The 18,030-nt window shown below is 38.7% G+C and overlaps 1 protein-coding gene across 1 annotated transcript in view; it reads right to left on the bottom strand.

Annotated features, from left to right (window-relative positions):
* LOC134811628 (uncharacterized WD repeat-containing protein alr3466-like) overlaps positions 1–18,030 on the bottom strand; it is a 67,222-nt gene that overhangs the window by 1,355 nt on the left and 47,837 nt on the right. The window contains exons 2-8 of the mRNA XM_063818624.1: positions 12,074–12,251; positions 11,754–11,942; positions 10,622–10,741; positions 9,597–9,678; positions 9,328–9,454; positions 2,842–2,973; positions 1,031–1,215 (exon numbers count right to left, since the gene is read on the bottom strand). Coding sequence (XP_063674694.1) covers positions 1,031–1,215; positions 2,842–2,973; positions 9,328–9,454; positions 9,597–9,678; positions 10,622–10,741; positions 11,754–11,942; positions 12,074–12,164 — 926 coding nt within the window. The 5' untranslated portion in view covers positions 12,165–12,251. The remainder of the gene's footprint in view (positions 1–1,030; positions 1,216–2,841; positions 2,974–9,327; positions 9,455–9,596; positions 9,679–10,621; positions 10,742–11,753; positions 11,943–12,073; positions 12,252–18,030) is intronic.

The following is an 18,030-nucleotide window of genomic DNA, read 5'->3' as shown; positions in this document are numbered from 1 at the left end:
TACAATATTGTTGTTTACTTAGTTTGTCAGAAGTAAATACACTAATCCACAGCACCGGTGTTTCTGCTAGTGATCTAACCCTAAAAGTAATGTCTGCTCATTTATCTGCCGACATCACGGCTTCACTCCATTAAATAGATATTTAAGAAAGTCTGTACTATAAGCCTCCTAGAGTTAGTGTGTTTAATTGCTCTTTGCCAAATATGTGCTTCATCCAATTTATCAGGAATGCACTAAATGATAGATTCAATTTAAACCCTACAACTGGTTCTAACTGTCAAAACAGAATATTCCTTTTAATGGCGAGACTGAGACTGAGACTCATTACGTTGGTTTAAATAAAATACTGAACACAATATCTTGACTTCACATTAACTTCACATTAAGCTCATACAGCCCCATTAATTATTACGGGACACGTTAAGGGTGTGTTCGTTTTGACTTCAAAATAAGGAATAATTACGAAGGGCTGCAACCAATCGAGAATACCAAGATAATCCTATCAGTGGTGACCAATAGTCTCACATTTAATGGAGATTCAGATTTAATTTACACGATACCATTGAGCTGGTGAGTCTAGTGGCGGTGCCGGGCCGCTCTGGTCGTCCTGGGACCCAACACTTGGGTCTCATCCCCGGTCTCACGACCATTTACTACTAGAATTATACTCCATTCCAGACCATGCATTTAATAATCATAGACGTCCAGGTCCTATAGCGAATTGTGATGAATTATTTAGATTCGGTGGTAATAAAAACGTTTAACTGTTTAACAACGATAACAAAAACTACTTCTCGACCAGGGATCAGGAGCCTGAGAAATAGCTCTTACTTAGCGTATAATATCTAACGTCATACTCATAACAGTCGTTATAATATAGGTTAAATCTTAGATCATAAAGTAACACAACACTGAACATAAGACTCTTAAAAATAGATAATTATATCAACAATAATCATCTTATCGTGAGTAATAATCATCTAGTAACACAGGTTATTTTTAACTATTGTCTCTGCATGATGAAACTCACTTTGAGGAGAGGTCAGAATGGGCGTCGTCGTCCACGCCGACAAAAAGAGACATGTAAGTGGTTGCGTTGACGCCACCACACACGTGGGTCAGTCGGTCCGGACTGACGGCGATGCACTCCAGGTCGGTGGGGAAGGCGCGGGAACCGAGGAGTTTAATGTTGGTGGAGTCTGAGGTGTCCCATATCTGAGGAGGAGGTAACTTTTTAATGAAACAATTAATGTTAGACTTGTGGCGTGATCATGATGGTTATATTTAGATAGATAATTTAGATCAAATAAGAAGTTACCGTACATGTTTGATTAATAATCAGACGGATGTGCTTTGACTATATTGAATAACACGTTTTTATTTGATGGGCAGGTCACAGAGGAGCTCTGGAGCGATTACTTATCTTCACATACAACGTGCAAGTTACAAGTAGCAATATTTTGTAATAATAATAAGCATCGTGATAATAACCATTATATATAACCGAGTCCCCGTCACTCACAGGCATGTAGTAAACTGTAAAAGTACATTTAAAGCACTTCACTGGCATGCACGTCTCACGATTGTACGTTTAGAGAAGTGAAATTTCAGGGGTGCGCCCTACCTTGTGGACCAATGATGTTAGATGGCATAATTCTCCGCAAATCGATTTAGCGTCTTGTAATTACTCAGAACTTTCATTAACTTGTGAATATCATTGTCCGGTAATTAGTTTATCAGGGACGTTATCACGTTATAGTATAATTTGTTACGGGATATTTCCGGCAAGGTAGATAGGAGTCAGGCATCTCATTTTCGGAACAGTTCTCAGGGCAGTGGGTGATGACAGCTGCTCTCAACATTCACTCAAAACCGCACTAATCCACCAAAACGTCGACATTACTTCTGACTTTTCTTTGACGAACGACGACAGTCTCTAAACTTTAACAATTAGACACAGAAATATGTATCTGGAAGTTGTCGCGTGAAAGCTTTCTAAAATTTTCCGGATTCAAACAGAGACTTGGTCATTTGCAACCGTTTGCAAGTCAAATAACTTCCTTCAACTCTTCAACTGTTGAACCATGACACACAGTATTTACACAACTATCACCACCTCTCCAATCCTAAAACAACACTTCATCTCACCACCTTACAAAACTCGTTAGGTCGACAAAAGGACATAATATTTAACTACAGGTTTCCACACTCTGATTTAGCTTGATCTCACTGTCCCCCATGTTGAAAACTGTTTAAATCTGGGGAGGGGGGCCATTGGCTACCCCAGCGATGCCCATTTCACCAAAAGTTGAGGAATAAATTGGAAACATGGGCATCATTTTCATCAATTTTCGGTCAAACTCGAAACATTTAAAAATAGATATTCCTGATACCATTGGGAATAAATGAGTACATGTGTATATAAGACGTTTGGCGAGCTATTTGAGAGATACTATGGGTTGGGTCTGATTAGGATCATGTGAACCTTTCTATGCCCGTTTTCTCTCTTTACCGTTCACTTTTCATTTCCCCAAGAGGCCCGGTATATAGAGGTTCCACTGTACTTTAATTTAGCAAAATTGTTGAATAATTTGCAAGTTTCAAGCCTGTCAACTTTGAAATTAAGGTCTAATTTGACCACAAATTAACACTTATCGCCACTCCTTAACCTGAACTAATTGTCTCCTAGGTCAAGTCATTCACTTCTAGTACTGGGAACTGGACAGGCTATGAAGTCCGCTCTTAGGAGTAAGAATCTCCACACAGATATGATTTTTTAAATCAAGGTATAACAGTAAAAATAACTGATGCTTTTAAATAGAGGTAACAGATTGTACTGACCTTGAGTGAGTTATCTCCGATGCTGGCCATGATGCCAGGTTGGTGGGGTAGGGGTACCAGCTCCTTCACGCTGTCCGTGTGAGACTCTACTTTTGTCAGCGCTTTACACGTCCTCGTGTCCCACAGTATGATCTGAAAACAATAAAACTCATAATAACATCAATAGACAACTGGATAATTAGTGAAAAGAAGTAATTAGCAGTAATCTCTCGCTTGAGTGCGCATAACAAAGAGATGAAACAGTGTTTGAAGAGAATGTAAGATATTCTAAACCTAGTGGTGAGTGTATAGTAAACGGTGGGAGTTACAGGCCATGATACTTTTCGAAAGTTTGTTCGATAGAATAGAGTTTAGAGAGTTTAGAGGCGAGTAATTATGTAGTATAATGTGTCTGTTACACGTCTTGTAGAACAGACACTCGAGGAGACTATTTTTCATGTGGCAAGACGTAGCTCTGAAGCCGGTTTGTGTTATGATACTCAGTTGTGAGGTTTCAGATGACTCATAATCATTGTGAGTATTTGGTGCAACCCGCAATACCAACCACACGCTAAAAACCATGTTCACGCAATCTCTGAAGTAACCGGTTAGGAGATCAATCTGATTAGAGGATTTCAGTCTACCATGAAAACTGTAAGTGTAACGCTACTGTAGCTGGGACACAGGAAATTTAACGGAACTGTGGTCACGGAGTCATCTGGCAGAATAATAATGAACTTTATTTCAATAGCATGATTAATGTGGTCCATCAAATAAGAGAGAAACTGTAGAGCAGGAGCCCCGAGGGTTTGCGACGACTCCGGAACTCGAATTAATAGCATTAATGAGTCCCGTGATACAGTGTGGTTTGTTGTAATTACAGGAGTACTTTAGCTAGTCGGGGTCACCACTATATTGTACAAATATCCTGAGGATACAGTACACTGAGGATACAGTCAACTCCGGGACTCAGCTGGTTCCTGGTAGGTTACAGAAAGTAAGCAGCAGGCAATAAGGATGGAGGAGGTATCTGGGGTGGAGGTAGTTGGACTGTATCCAGTGCCAAGGATGACAGGAGGGGAGGCTGTGTGGGAAGGAGGAGGGTACACAGTAACATTATAGAGGGTACAGGACTGTGTGGTAAAAGTGTACAGGACACTGTCTAGACTTCATATTAGCTGGGGCTAGTGAGCGGGGGACTGGGGCAGTTACAACTCTCTCTGTCCGGCTCTTCCAGACACACTACAAACTTAACAACAATCTTCCACTTCAGCTTACACACATCTAGATCATGGTACCCATATTATATAGTAGATACATTTAACATATTATCGTATTAAATTAGAAAACTGGTGGTCCCTTTATAATTATCCTAACGGTGCACTCAAACACTTTAATCTCCCTCAGCCTCATGAACCACAGACTAATTAAAACAATAATCTCTCGTAGCTGAGTGACGGAGCTCCATGATACAGCTCACACGGTACACACAATGGAGGTGCTAAATCTGACAAGTGGTGAACCAGGGAGGTGATAACGTGTGAAACAGGGTATTCAGGGTCTAGTAGGGTGATAGTAGGGTGATAGGAGGGTTCACAGGGCCAGACAATAATTAAAAATACAATTTATGACTTCACGTCACCTTTAGCTTTGTAGTGTCCCATATCTGGGGACTGGGATTAACTTATCCTTATCTTTCATCAATCCAAAACCAGATAATTCCAGATCTTGAAACCTGGCCCCAACTTATGAAAACCAGTCAAAACATGATTCTAAGGAAACTTCCATACGAAAAAACTTGCTTCTTTAGAATTTATACTACGCTCAGAAGAAGTGCACCCAAATAACCAACCCATCATGTGAGTACCCAGAGCTCTACAAAAGTAGCTGGAATATAAGTATAGGTTTTTGTTTGGTAGGAAGTATTTGACAGGGCGAAGTAGTAAGCAGCATGCTGTCAAAGGACCACACACACACACACACACACGTCACGTGACCCTGCACTCTGCAGACCATGTGAACATCCGGCGTGAGCACTGGACAGGAGTGTGCGGTTTGTTTACTCTATACACTGTGTGTATTGTGTTCACAGACTGTGTGTACCACACGTCATGGTGGTCACCTGATCTTACTTATTTCAACTGTTGTAATGTAGCCTGCCAAACAATCTAATCAGCCATATTACAGCTACCTCCAGTCAGCTACCTCGGCAGATATTAGACAAGCCAGCTAGACCCGCTACTGGTGGGAGCTGGTATTAGTTAATAAGTCAGCTCCTTTGGCTGAGCGCGTCCCCGGATATTACAGCGTTAAGAACTGTCTTGGAAAATAGCCAACTAATCTGCTGTCATGTGACACAGTGAAACAGCTGACACTGTGCTTGTAGCTTTTCTCAACATATCAGGTGGTGGTATGGGTGTCCTCAGATTAAATATTATGTAACGGTGTTTAAAGTTTAAAACATTCACTTGCGAAACGGTCATGTAAAACCTCGTACATATATTATGATTCTTTTCTCTTTAAAATGCACAGAGGTATGGGCCGATGTTGCTGAGTTGCAGTCAATTTGAACAGATGTCAAACTCATTTGTTGTTGTAATCAGTGATATCAAATGACAGGTGACCTCAAAACACTAGCTTCATTATTCAACATTTGTGTATAAATCTAATAATATTCCTCAAATTCAAAGCTTTATCAACTTCACATGTCTCAAAATGGTTAGATTACACCTCCAGAAATATAATTATTTACGTGAAAAGAAATATCCCAAAATGGGAATAAAGTATCTAACACCTTAATAAACGTTAGTTCACGGCTCAATTCTAAAAATGTAATAACATGACAAGAGATTTGAACAGATTAGGAACATGAGCCAGGTCTCAGCTGGCTACAGGGTGAGTGTAGAGGAGTAGAGGGTAACCAGCCTCAGTGTGAGCAACACTCGTTATAATTAGGTAACTAGGAGCAACACTCGATATAATTATCCTAATTACCTTCCTAATTAGGAAGAATCTGTATCCTTCCCGGGCCTCGGGTCAGCAATGATCATAACAATGTTACCTCTAACCACGTGGTAAGAAGTAAGGACCACAATAGTCTAATTCTTGAGGCCCTGGACCTCATATAACCCACTATCAATTAACAGTATCTCCATGGGTACAATCTATAACGCACTATACCCAAAATATTATACATGTGGCCGATAGTTTCCACATTTATTTACCTTGGCCGTTTTACAACAATTATAGAGACTCTAAACCTCAACTCTTATCGGTTTCTTTTGTTCTCGTCCTCAGACCTCAATTGTTCGCCAAGGGTCTATTGTGTCTAACCATTGGGCATTGTGGGAGGCGGAGGTGCGTATAAATTACTGAGCATCATTTAAATGTGTGCTGGTTGGTCGAGTGTGCTGTATACTAATAGTATCAGATATCTAGATACTCTGCAACATTTATCAGTACAGTACAGGATCCAAATTAAATTCTCACAGTAAAATCTTTCTCCTGTACATACCATCAGAAGAAAATCTTATCGCCAGAATAGAAAATTGATAGGGATAACAGCTCCTGAATGCAGTACATGGTGCCTTTCACTCAGAGAGATTCAGTATTTGGTTTCACATTTACGTCAGCGAACATCCCAGAAAGTTAACATTTCGGGAATAGCCTATTACAAATTGGCAAGTAGGAAGGTACTGAAAGGCAAGTTTTACTTTTGACAAACCATTATTGGCTGCTTCTCTGACAGCTCAGTATTTCTAGCGCCCACGTGCTATAACACGAGCCATTACACGAACTGCTCCTTTGAGAGGTAATTATAGCTCTATCTAGAGGTCTACACTTACGGTACCTGTTAAATTGCGCAACATTTAGCCCAGGGCTTGAAAGGTTCATTCATCAGCGCTATAATCATAAATGCGATTGACTGATCTTACGTCGCACGTCTTGTCACGATACTCTTAAAGTGCTAAAAGATGAGACGTCAGAGCTGAGAATGCGACCACTTACAGCTGAAAACCAGGATCTCGTGGCACACAACCTTATCACGTGACCCACCAACCTTTCTCTTAGCTCATGAAATATCCTTCTGATCAAATTTCCTACTGTATGCGCCCGTATGACAATCCAGCTTCTACTATCACCAGGTTAACGTGCAACAGGATATTTGAAATTGGTTTGTTCACAGACACGTGCCGTCGTGCCCAGTGCCCTGGTGGCCCAAAGCCAATTAATTCGACAACATTAACTATTAAGTAGTAAGGTTGTTGAGCCATTGAAATTTTTAAAACCAAACAAATGCTCTGTCTAAACAGCTTCGTGTTGATGTCTGTAATTATGTGAATGTAATGGTTTAGATGCAACACAATCATTGAATATAAATAATATATGTTTAGAATTATGAGCAAACAGTCGTAAAGCTACATTGCTGTAGTAATTAAGCGGTGCGGAAATTAGCACGCAATGTCAAAACTATGTCTTTTGAGCGCAGCTAGAGGCAAGGAAGTCATCATTATTAATAACACATGATCATTGATTACATCAATCTTTCCCTTTATTGGCGAATGGCTGGATTTCATTTCGTATGAAGGTATTTTTAGAGCTATGTAGTCTGCGAATAAGATTCACAAAGCGTATTGTTCAATGTTAAATCATCGGTTTAGCTTTACAGTCTATCAAATTTGAATGTAAACTTCTCTTATCGATGTAATCATGACGACATAATATTTAATCCACACTTTAAATGTTCAGCACAGAGCTTTAAGATTAAAATTAAGAATACAGTCGTGATAATTTATAAATTATATTTACCCAGCAGTATATTAAACAACCATACTAAAACATGATAAACTGAAGGAGTATGGGGCTGAAGGATATTCTACCGTAGTAGCTAACATCGCCTAGTTACCGGATTACCATATTCCAGAGTTTTAGAAAACGTTTTTACCCGAACTTTAAAACAAGCGCCACATCATCACAACTCGCTGAACACTGAATATACTTTAACAGTTATTAAAAAACCGGAGAGCTGCTCGGGTTAAGTTAGAGTTAATACATTGCCACTGTAAGGAGCAGGGAACTGGCCTGCCTTGTGACCTTATGTGCATGTAGAATGTAGCACACCGGCCAGACATGACGGACTTTACACCCTTATATGGGCATCACGTGTTCTGGAGTGTTCTACACCTTCATCCTGGGGGGCAACTCACGATCATGATGTGAGAGTGTGTCTGGAGCATTACTTTACTGTCATCAGACATTAAGTCACTGTTCAACACATATTGTTGAGATATATAAATAGATATTAGCATTATTAATGTGAGCAATCATTATAATTTTTAATAATAATAATAAATTGAAGTTTAATAACACCACTTTTAAGATAAAACTTATACTCAGCAGTGTTTAATCTAAACATCCCAGAAAAGAACTTGAATAAGGTAAGGACTGGCAACGTATGCTTGAAAATATATCGCTAAGTCTAATGACAGAAAATGATAGTACTTATATGTAAATATTGACGAAAATAAATTATCGATAAAGTTTTTCAAGCTCATGAAGGGGCAGTTTAAACAGAAAAGTTTTTAGAAGAGCTTTAAATGATTCCAGTGATTGAGCCGATGAAATGGTATCATGCAGCCGATTGTAGATCTTCGGAGCCACCTCCAACCACGCTCACCTAACTTAGAGTTAAAAGATTGTACAATTAGTTTCAATACATGTGACCATGATGTGAGTACCTAAATATGTCCTGCAGATAAGTTGGTGCCAATCCTAGCAATGCCTTGTGAGACAGCAATAAAGAAAACATTTTTTTTCTTTACATCAAGCCAGTGAAGATTTAACAAGTCGTCATCAAGATGGTTTATATTTACCAGGAACAGCTGTTGCACCAGCATTTTGTAGTAACTGGAGTTGATACAGAAGCTTCACACCAATACCAAAGTATAGACCGTTACAGTAATCTAGACAAGCTACAACTAGACTGTTAACGATAACCTTTATCTGTTTGGGATTCAGCAGGAATCGGATTTTTCTGATTTTTGAGATCTCCTTTTTAAAGTTTTGATTTAGAAACAGAAATCTGTAGACACTTCTGAGTTCTGATTATAACATTATGTTTGTTGATATTATGATAAGGTCAAAGGTGACTCCAAACTAAAACGCCCACCGAATGAGGTCACGATATGCTTGTTTTGACAAACCCTACACACCTTAATCTACATAAACCTATCTGTTAACCACACTCGGACCCCACCATAATACAAATCGTGCAAGCTACATACCACCACATGGTCAAGTTTCGCAGACGGTGCTTCTTTTTGCCAACAAAGTGTTTCATTTTGACAACACAGTGGTTTTCACTCAGCCCGGCCCTGCTTATCAGATTTGCTACATTATGTTAACTGATCCAGGGCTCAGCCAAACAGTCTGCATCGAGGAACCTTTTCAACAACCACAGAACGAGGGCTAGAGAACACTATGACTAACAAATAAGAAGAGACTCACACTGCAGTCAGTAGATCCAGATGCAAGTACAAACTCCCTGTCTGCCGGCCAACACACACTCAGCACAGAGTCGTCGTGGCCTCCTGCTAGGGTCGAGAAACTGCTGGCTGTCCTCCTATCCCATAATCTGGGGAGAGACTAAAATTAACATTTCCTGGACAAATCAGAGACTTTGTGAGATTTTGTTAATATCCTAGGGATTCAAGTATCAGGACAACACTCTAATATAGATTGTGGAATGAGAGAATCGGTTTTGCAACCATACCAACCTCAGTGTACAATCTTCGCTAGCGCTGGCAATGACTTGAGATGATTTAAGAGTCGCACAGTCCCACACTCCTGCTACGTGTCCTGAAATTAAAGTTATATGAGACATTTCACACGGCTGTGAACCTTGTAGAACAATAATTTTAACCTTGTACACTGTACAGGCATGTAATGGTTTTGTAAGGTGACCAGTGAGAACGGACATTTGACACAATCTTTGGAATTTGTATATTTTCAAAGAATTTAAAGGTGTTCAACGCTAACTACTTTATTTTACCTATCAGAGTTAGTTAAAGTATGACCAATTTTAGAAAGAACAATTTGTGCCCCAGATTACAGATAGCGCGATCATGATTGTCCGCTAAAATTATCCAAATTTGGGATCAAAGTTTGACCCCGAAATAAACGACTATTCCCCATTTAACTACTTGAACTATTTTTAGCTCAAATCACTCTCCAAGCAGTGCCATGGAAGTAATATCGCACAGGAATCTGTCAAAGGAGAAGAATAAAGATGAACATTGCACTGCCACATTTACCATACTGGGAATAATCGGCTAACCATTTAGGTTTCAATCGGCTGTGTGCCAATCTACAGTTGTTTATTGGACGTATAATATGTAATGAGTTCCACCAATAGCTAATGTTTGTGAAATGTGTATATTCCCTGGTTTAATCAGAATGTAGAGGTAATGAGTTGAGCAGATGAAGTGTAACGAGGCAGGGAGAGAGAGAGAGAGAGAGAGAGAGAGAGAGAGAGAGAGAGAGAGAGAGAGACAGAGACAGAGACAGAGAGAGAGAGAGAGAGAGAGAGATAGAGAGAGAGAGAGAGAGGGGGAGAGAGAGAGAGAGAGAGAGAGAGAGAGAGAGAGAGAGAGAGAGTGTGTGGACCGTGGAGATTTACCAGTATGATTTGAGGCTGTGAAAGTTGTTGTACTGAATTCTAGTTTCAACGAATGATTTTTGTGAAACATTTAAAATCAGTAAGATAATAGCAAAACAAAATGAAAGTCTTTACAATTGTTACCTGACATAAGGTTAACAGGTGAGGATCTGGTGGCATCCCAAAGTCCTAAAGTTCCGTCCCAACTTGTGGTTGTGATATTGTTGTCTGTTGTATCACATGACATCACCCATCCTGTGTGACCTGTAAACACACGCCAGTTAGAAACGTGCCTTGAGAAAAGTTTAGTGTGCAGACAACATGAAACTTTGTGCAGATAGGATTCATATTAGTCTGTTCACAAAAAAATGTGGATGTGCAGTTAGGATTGCTCTTGTGCAGGTAATAAGGTTAAGGTTATGGTTTTTTCTACCCATGAGTAGAAACCATTATCTAGAGACAATATATTTATCAGATTATCTCATCCCAATAAAGCTGGCTAAGTTTTTACCACAACTTTAACCAATTTCATTTTTAAAAGCTAGAAAACGATAAGATATAATTTAATCTTCTTGATATAAAAGTTAAGCGCATTTAATAGTCGTAATTTTTACATCAGCCTTATATCTTTACTTAGATGTAAAGATTACAGCTAACAGCGGCACAGTTAGTGTATATCTCAATATAATGTTTCCCAAATCCCAATGCTGTCCGTTCTACACAAAGAGGAGTTAATCAGGTAATGAGTTCGATAGACAGGGTAGAGCCAGTGCGACTGGTGATGTCATGAATGTACTCGGAATTTGAGAATCCCTTATATTTCTATCTTCAATTACAAGGTTAGACCTGACTAATGATAGGGTTCATGATTCTCCCCCACAGTTAGTGTCTGCTCCATTAGCAAGGCACTAGGTCTCGAATTATATATATCCAACTGAATTAAGCAGGGCTGGTTTTCTCAGCCACTTTATCAGGCGTGACTGATGTTTGGTAAAAACAGACGGCTCGACTGGGTAGGGTTAGTGTCAAATTTCGTATCTGGGGCTATTGATCATCCTACAATGATCGGAAAATCCTTACCAGTATTGAATGAATTTGCAATCAATATTTTTGTTACACTTTAAAAGCGCTTAATGATTCAAAGTAACTCCAACAAAGAAATCATATACGTATTACATAAAATTTAACTAATGAACAGGTCTAAAATTTGTAAATAGGTAATGACACAAACTATTTATTGAAGAAAAATGAGAAATGGGCCAAAGTTGTTTCTTACCACTGAACAAGGTCGCTCTTTGACCATTGCTGGTATCCCACAATGCAGCAGATCTGTCAGCAGAACAAGTCACAAGGTCTCTGTCAAGCCATCGCACACAAGTTATAGGCAAGGTGTGTGCCACGGATAATCTGAATAATGGTTTCAAATCTAAAACGTTGTATACCACTGCGCTTTTGTCCCAACCTCCTGAAAAGGGTCACCAATTTTTATTACTGAATACAAAGAATCGTTAAAATTTAATTTAACTTGTAAGACTGTTAAGTTACAGCACGTAGTAAAATTAGTTAATATGAAGAAGTTAATTCAGGTAAATGTACCTGTTGCAAGGTAAGTAGAACAGTCACTGAACTGAGCACTTGAAACTTGCCACCCATGTTCTGTGAAGCTATGGAGCGGCTCACTCCTCATTTCACCAGACCAATATTATAACTGCTTCTCATTTCTTCTCCATTAAATGTTGATATAATTGGAATGTCTGATTCACATAAAATACTCCTATAAATGTAATTTGATTGTATTAAATGGATCAATCATTGCTGGACAGAAACTTGATGCCATCATGGAAAATATTCACATTTGTAATACATGAGGGGTTTATAATTAACAAGGTGATTAATGATCATAAATTTTAAAGTGTCTGATTATTTATCTTCATGATTTTATATGATCAATGATCCAGGGAAAGAAGGCAATTTACAATTGTGCAGAAACTTGACGTCTTAAATCAAATCAAAAAATGAAATCAGATCAAAACATCATGATACATAAGAGCATTACAAATATGCATCAAAATATCTTAATAATTTTAATTATAAAATTTTAATGATTTAGACCCAAATAAAACAACCTAGTTCAAATTAATGAACTTCTTCTTTGCTGAATAATCATCATGACTATGCTTACTCTTATTCTCCAAATAATCAACACCTTCAATAAGTACAATTTTTGTTAAGAAGCAGGTCAGTCAGTATATGAGAAAGAAAATCCCAGTGACATAAATTTAAAAAGGGACTAGGAATCCAGTCTGGAAAGAAAAAACGGCTACCATATATTTTTAAAACGACTACCATAAATTTTTCGGCCGCTCCGCGGCCGGATAACGATTTCATTTTACTTTGCTAGTTATATTACAGAGGTTTAGTTATTCATTAGTATAGTTATTAATTCATTAGTATAGTTATTCATAATTGCCAAAAGATTGTGAAAAAATTCCTTTCCGGGTCTCGAACTCGCGATCTGCTAATATAGTACCGACGGATTAACCGACTAGGATACGATTCCATGTACGCTTTAGTAATATTTACATATAGCTCTTCGCGCGTTCCTGCAACTACCATACTACCATACTACCAAACAGTCCATACTACCATACTGGTAGTAGGAAAATCTTGGATCCTGACAGAAATATCTTGGATTATTTGGTAACGCGCAAGTTAAGCGCAAGAACTAGGATCCTGACAGGAATCTGGCATTTGCGCTCGATTCGAACATCTTCTCAGATAAATATAGAATTAAAGTACAGTGCGCGGCGTTACAGTGTGTAACAACCGAGAGCGACTATTTTAAAGTTGATTTAATAATTTTGTTGACAAAAATTAGTCGGCGTGGCTATGGAAATTAATATGGCTAGGAATTAGATTCTTAGATTCCTCACTTTATGTCACTGGGAAGAAAATGTGCACAAAGTTAATGTAAACAGAACCTATTGCGCAACATTATACAGAGTATTATCATAAGACACCATTAGTCACCAGAGATACAGTAGATACACCCAGACATATAGGATGTAAGTTCTTAGCCACTGCTTCTTGTGAAAATGTCAGTGAATTGGAATACCTGACAATTACGACACACTTTTTAGATCTTACTATCAGTATTTATAGAGGAAAATTTGTTGTTAAACTTTATGACAAGAGGAACGATTATAATTTTGATGTCATTAATTATCCCTTTTTAGATGGGAATATTCCCAAAGGCCAGTCTTATGGTATATTTAATAGTCAGTTAGTTCGTTTAGCTCGTATTAATAGTTCTTTTAACAGTTTTATTTTGCATTGTAAAAATTTAGTTCGTAAACTTGCACGACAAAGTTTCAATATTGCTGCCTTGCGCAAACGGTTTGAAATCTTTGTCGACAAGTATTTTAACATATTACTTCGGAATATGTATTTTAGCATGACGTGTCATTCTTTTTGTTAGTTCAGTTCGTTTTCAATTTTTAATCTTAATTTTAATTTTCAGTACGTTTTACCTAACAATATCATTTTTTAGCTAGCAGAGGGCTTTTCAGAGGGCATTAATGAAATGTACTATGAGCTGGTCCCAAGTCCAGTTGCCACTTTACTCTTTGTAATTTTCAATAACCCTGTCTAGTCATTGACTACTGATGACTAACTATCATCAACAAAACAGTGGCGTAACTTTGCTTGTTGGCGCCCCCGCTCAGTGACAAAAAGCGCCCCCCTAAAATTTTTTGTGTCCCTAAAAAAAAAAAAAGGTCGGGGTACTTTTTTTATCGCCCCCCCCTAAGGTTTTTGCGCCCCCCTGAAGCAAAAAAGGGTACCCCAAATATTTTTTTCGCGTCGGCCGAACGCTAAATTGGACAGGGAAATACACAAACAAGGCGTTTTTTCAGTGAAAGGGCCTAAAATTCAGGAAAATTGCGCCCCCCTTATACGGCGCCCCCCCGCACAGCGGGGTCTGCGGGGCCCTAAGTTACGCCACTGCAACAAAACTTCCTATGACACGTTGCCCTGCCAAGTCATTGAAACAGTTAGTTTGAAACAATAAGTTTAAGTTTCAATGAAACAATAAGTGTTAGCTTGGAGACATTAGAAGGTTGCAGGTTTAAGATCTGGCATGTGCTTTTTTATCTATGTTGTGCTTTTAATGCCCTGGTTGCAGTACTATACATTGTAGAATGCTACTTCAACCGTTAGAGATAACGTTTAATGTGGGTTTACGGTACAAGGACTCGAACTATGCTCTGGTTCAAGTTCACAAACTCATCCCCAGAGCACAATTGAAGGCCTTGTTAGCAGTGTAACCTCAAAGAGTGACTTCCATAATGCCGGTTTACCAGAAAACACCATCGTCCATAAAAAACGAAATCATCATCCCAAATATTTCTTGGATGAAGGTCATGACTCTGTTATTAGTAGTGACATGATGTAAGATGAGCCAATTATTGTTCCATCCTACATAAAGTGCAAGCTTACGTCGTTGGAGAGAAGGCTGGAGCTTTAAAAGTGAAACAAATTTTTTAGTGAAACAAATTTAAAATTTTATCCTTTATTTTACAATCATAATATAATAATATTTATAAGCCTCCGTTTTGAAAGTTTTAAATTTTAATATATTCACATTTCTATTTAAAATCCAATTTAATGTATAAGTCAATAACTGGCCGCCAAAGCCGCGCATTCTTGAAAACAGGATTAAATTGTTTATGATTATACGACAAATAGAAATAAATTTAAACTATCCGTGGTTTTTTTGAATGAATTATAATCTTACCTAAATCCAAAGCCAGCTTTGTAAAATTTACTATTAGATCATAATATATCGTCAATTCTCAATATTTACAATGCAACATTTCTTGCTCTAACCAGAGCCCTCTCGCTTGCAGTAGCGCGCGTCACGCAGTACGCGTAGGCACATGGCTATGTGAACAACATTTCATTAATCTACATACAAGCGTACTCCAGCCCCTGCACGCATCCGTTCTTATGCGGCGCGGCTCAAGCCGCGCACGCACGTATTATTTTATACTTTTTGCTTTCTAATAAATATCGTGTCAATGTGTACGTCTAAATGTTCATGTTTTGTGTAAACCGAATCCAATTGAGATTAGTGACAAGGATAAGGACCCAAGTGCCTGTACGGCTTTTTCGGGCCCCTGTGGACCACTACTTTTGAAATCGCTCTACAACTATTGAACATTTATAACTGTTATATAATATATAACGTCATTTGACAATTATTATCATCAATCTACAATCTAACTGTCTTGCTGAGGGGGAGGAGTAAACGCTTCACAAACTAAAATATAATACTTACAACATACAAAATTTAAAACCATCAACACGGTTATAGTTAATATCAAGGGCCAATTTGGTATACCGCTATTTCGTTGTAATATCTAGTATATCTTTACATTTTAATACAATAATGAAATACAATAGGATACATGTTTCGAGAAAGAAAGGTTGATCCGATTATTAACAAAAGTAAACAAAAGTCCATCAGGAACTCCACGGAGTCGAAAAAGGTACACGGCTGCTGTCTGGTGCTGCTAGGCATTGAGAATTGTACTATTGAGCTATATAGCTATATGAGCTATATATTGCAGCACGAGGGCTTGGGTTAGAGTAAAGCACAATTGCTACTTATAATGCGCACACGCTTTGCTCAGCAATCTTACCTTCATGCGAGAAGAAGATTCCTTAACTGTATCTTTGTCGATTAGGTACCTTAGTTAGATTGGAGATTATTGCCGATCCCAGTGGTCTAATGAGTCTGTTTTTACTGGCATGGTTTCTTCCTCTTTTATTGGCAGTTGGTAGGTTTAAGTTCCGGTTTTCCCTCCCGTCCACGGGTATTTGACCATAATACTGGATCACCGGACCAGTCTAAAAGACTCTTCCATTTTCCCAAGAAAGGGCTGACACAAAGGACCGTCACTATCATCATATATAATCAATTTCTTGTAATTGTGTTAGCTATCAGTTGATTGACGATGTCATCCCTTCCAGATCGTTCATTCTACAGTCGATCTTCGAGAATGTTCTAAAAGGGCCCCCATCAGTTGAAACCACCTCTAGCATTTGATTGATTTTGCATTTACATAGGTAAAATGAACTTGTCATGTCTAATTTTCAATTAAACTAAGCTCAGTTAATGTAAGAGCCGCTTTAGAAAGCACTGGAGTTTATCTCCAGGATTAAATTATATCGAGTTATATGATTTAGCTATAAGGCGGTTTATAAATGTTGTAATTATTATTATTATTGAATCGATAAATTTTCGGACGCTGATCACGAATATTTTTGAAATATATGTGACGTGTTTATTATATTTGGACATGAATGAACACTTAAGCTTGGCTTACTTAGCTTGTTAGTCTATTGCTCGCTTCTCTCTACTCACATATATGTGCTTCGTGCGTGAAAGAAGTATACAACGTACGTGTATGTATTAAGCATATGCTTGAAAAGAGGTTCCAATTCGCTGCCGCGCACAATATACACAATTATATAATGTGAAGTACGCGTGGAAAATTGCCACAATGGCACAATTAAATGGTTTGTATTTTATAACTATTTTAACCATGGTTTAACAATTAAAAAGGTACACGTTATATATTTTCCACTGAAAGTACATACAACATACACTTCCCAAATTGCGCGCATTGCTGTAACTGCTTTCAAACTTCATCATGAATCGAAATCAAATTTTGCAATGTATTCCGAATCAATATATGTATTTTTAATTGACGATGTCAATCCTTCGCAGCTCGGCGTGGCCCAATTTCCACAATTGGTGCATTTTGCCGATTTAACGGTTGCGAGAAGCACTTGCACTATTGTATGCGCGGCTAAGTAATTGGTAGTGCATCGCGCTATAATATGCACTTATACAAATTGCACAATTTGGATGTATTTTTGAAAGAGAGTAACATGATGATAAGCGCAGCAGTTGTTGTGCTTTTTACTTAACATACGTTGCATGCACCATCTCTGATATTTTTGTCATACGTTGTATGACCCGCCGCGCACGAAGTGCGCGGCTCCCCCTGTAGTGAAGCGACCGTGGGAGTCACCACGTGATACAATGATATTTGTGATACGTAACATGTATCAACTTTTTACAGAGAAATAAGACAATGCAATTGTTGTAGCGCGATGCGTTGATTCACGATGTCAATCCTTCGCATCTCGCCAATCTGTGGTTGCGAGAAGCATTATTGGATGCGCGCGCGCGACCCAGTAATGCATCGCGCTACAACGCGCGCGATCCGTTACTTCTAGATTTCACGTCCTAACCATGTGCTTTCGCGCCACTGCGGGCGCGCTTGTTTCACAAGTGAGGCGGGCGCGCGCTACTGCAAGCGCAAGGGCTCTGGATGGAGCAACTTCTAGATCGGCGAAATGCGCTACTGTGCCTCGCCGAGCTGCGATGAATTGACATCGTCAATTAAATGCAATTGCAATTGTGTTATTTCTTGATTGACGATGTCAATCTATCGAGATCGTTGCTTTGCGAAGCAGAGCAA

The sequence above is a fragment of the Bolinopsis microptera genome, chromosome 2 (genome assembly GCF_026151205.1).
Source record: "Bolinopsis microptera isolate Bmic1 chromosome 2, MBARI_Bmic_1.0, whole genome shotgun sequence".
NCBI classification, from domain to species: domain Eukaryota; kingdom Metazoa; phylum Ctenophora; class Tentaculata; order Lobata; family Bolinopsidae; genus Bolinopsis; species Bolinopsis microptera.
Note: the sequence above shows the minus strand (reverse complement) of the source record. Positions and strands in the feature narration are given on the sequence as shown.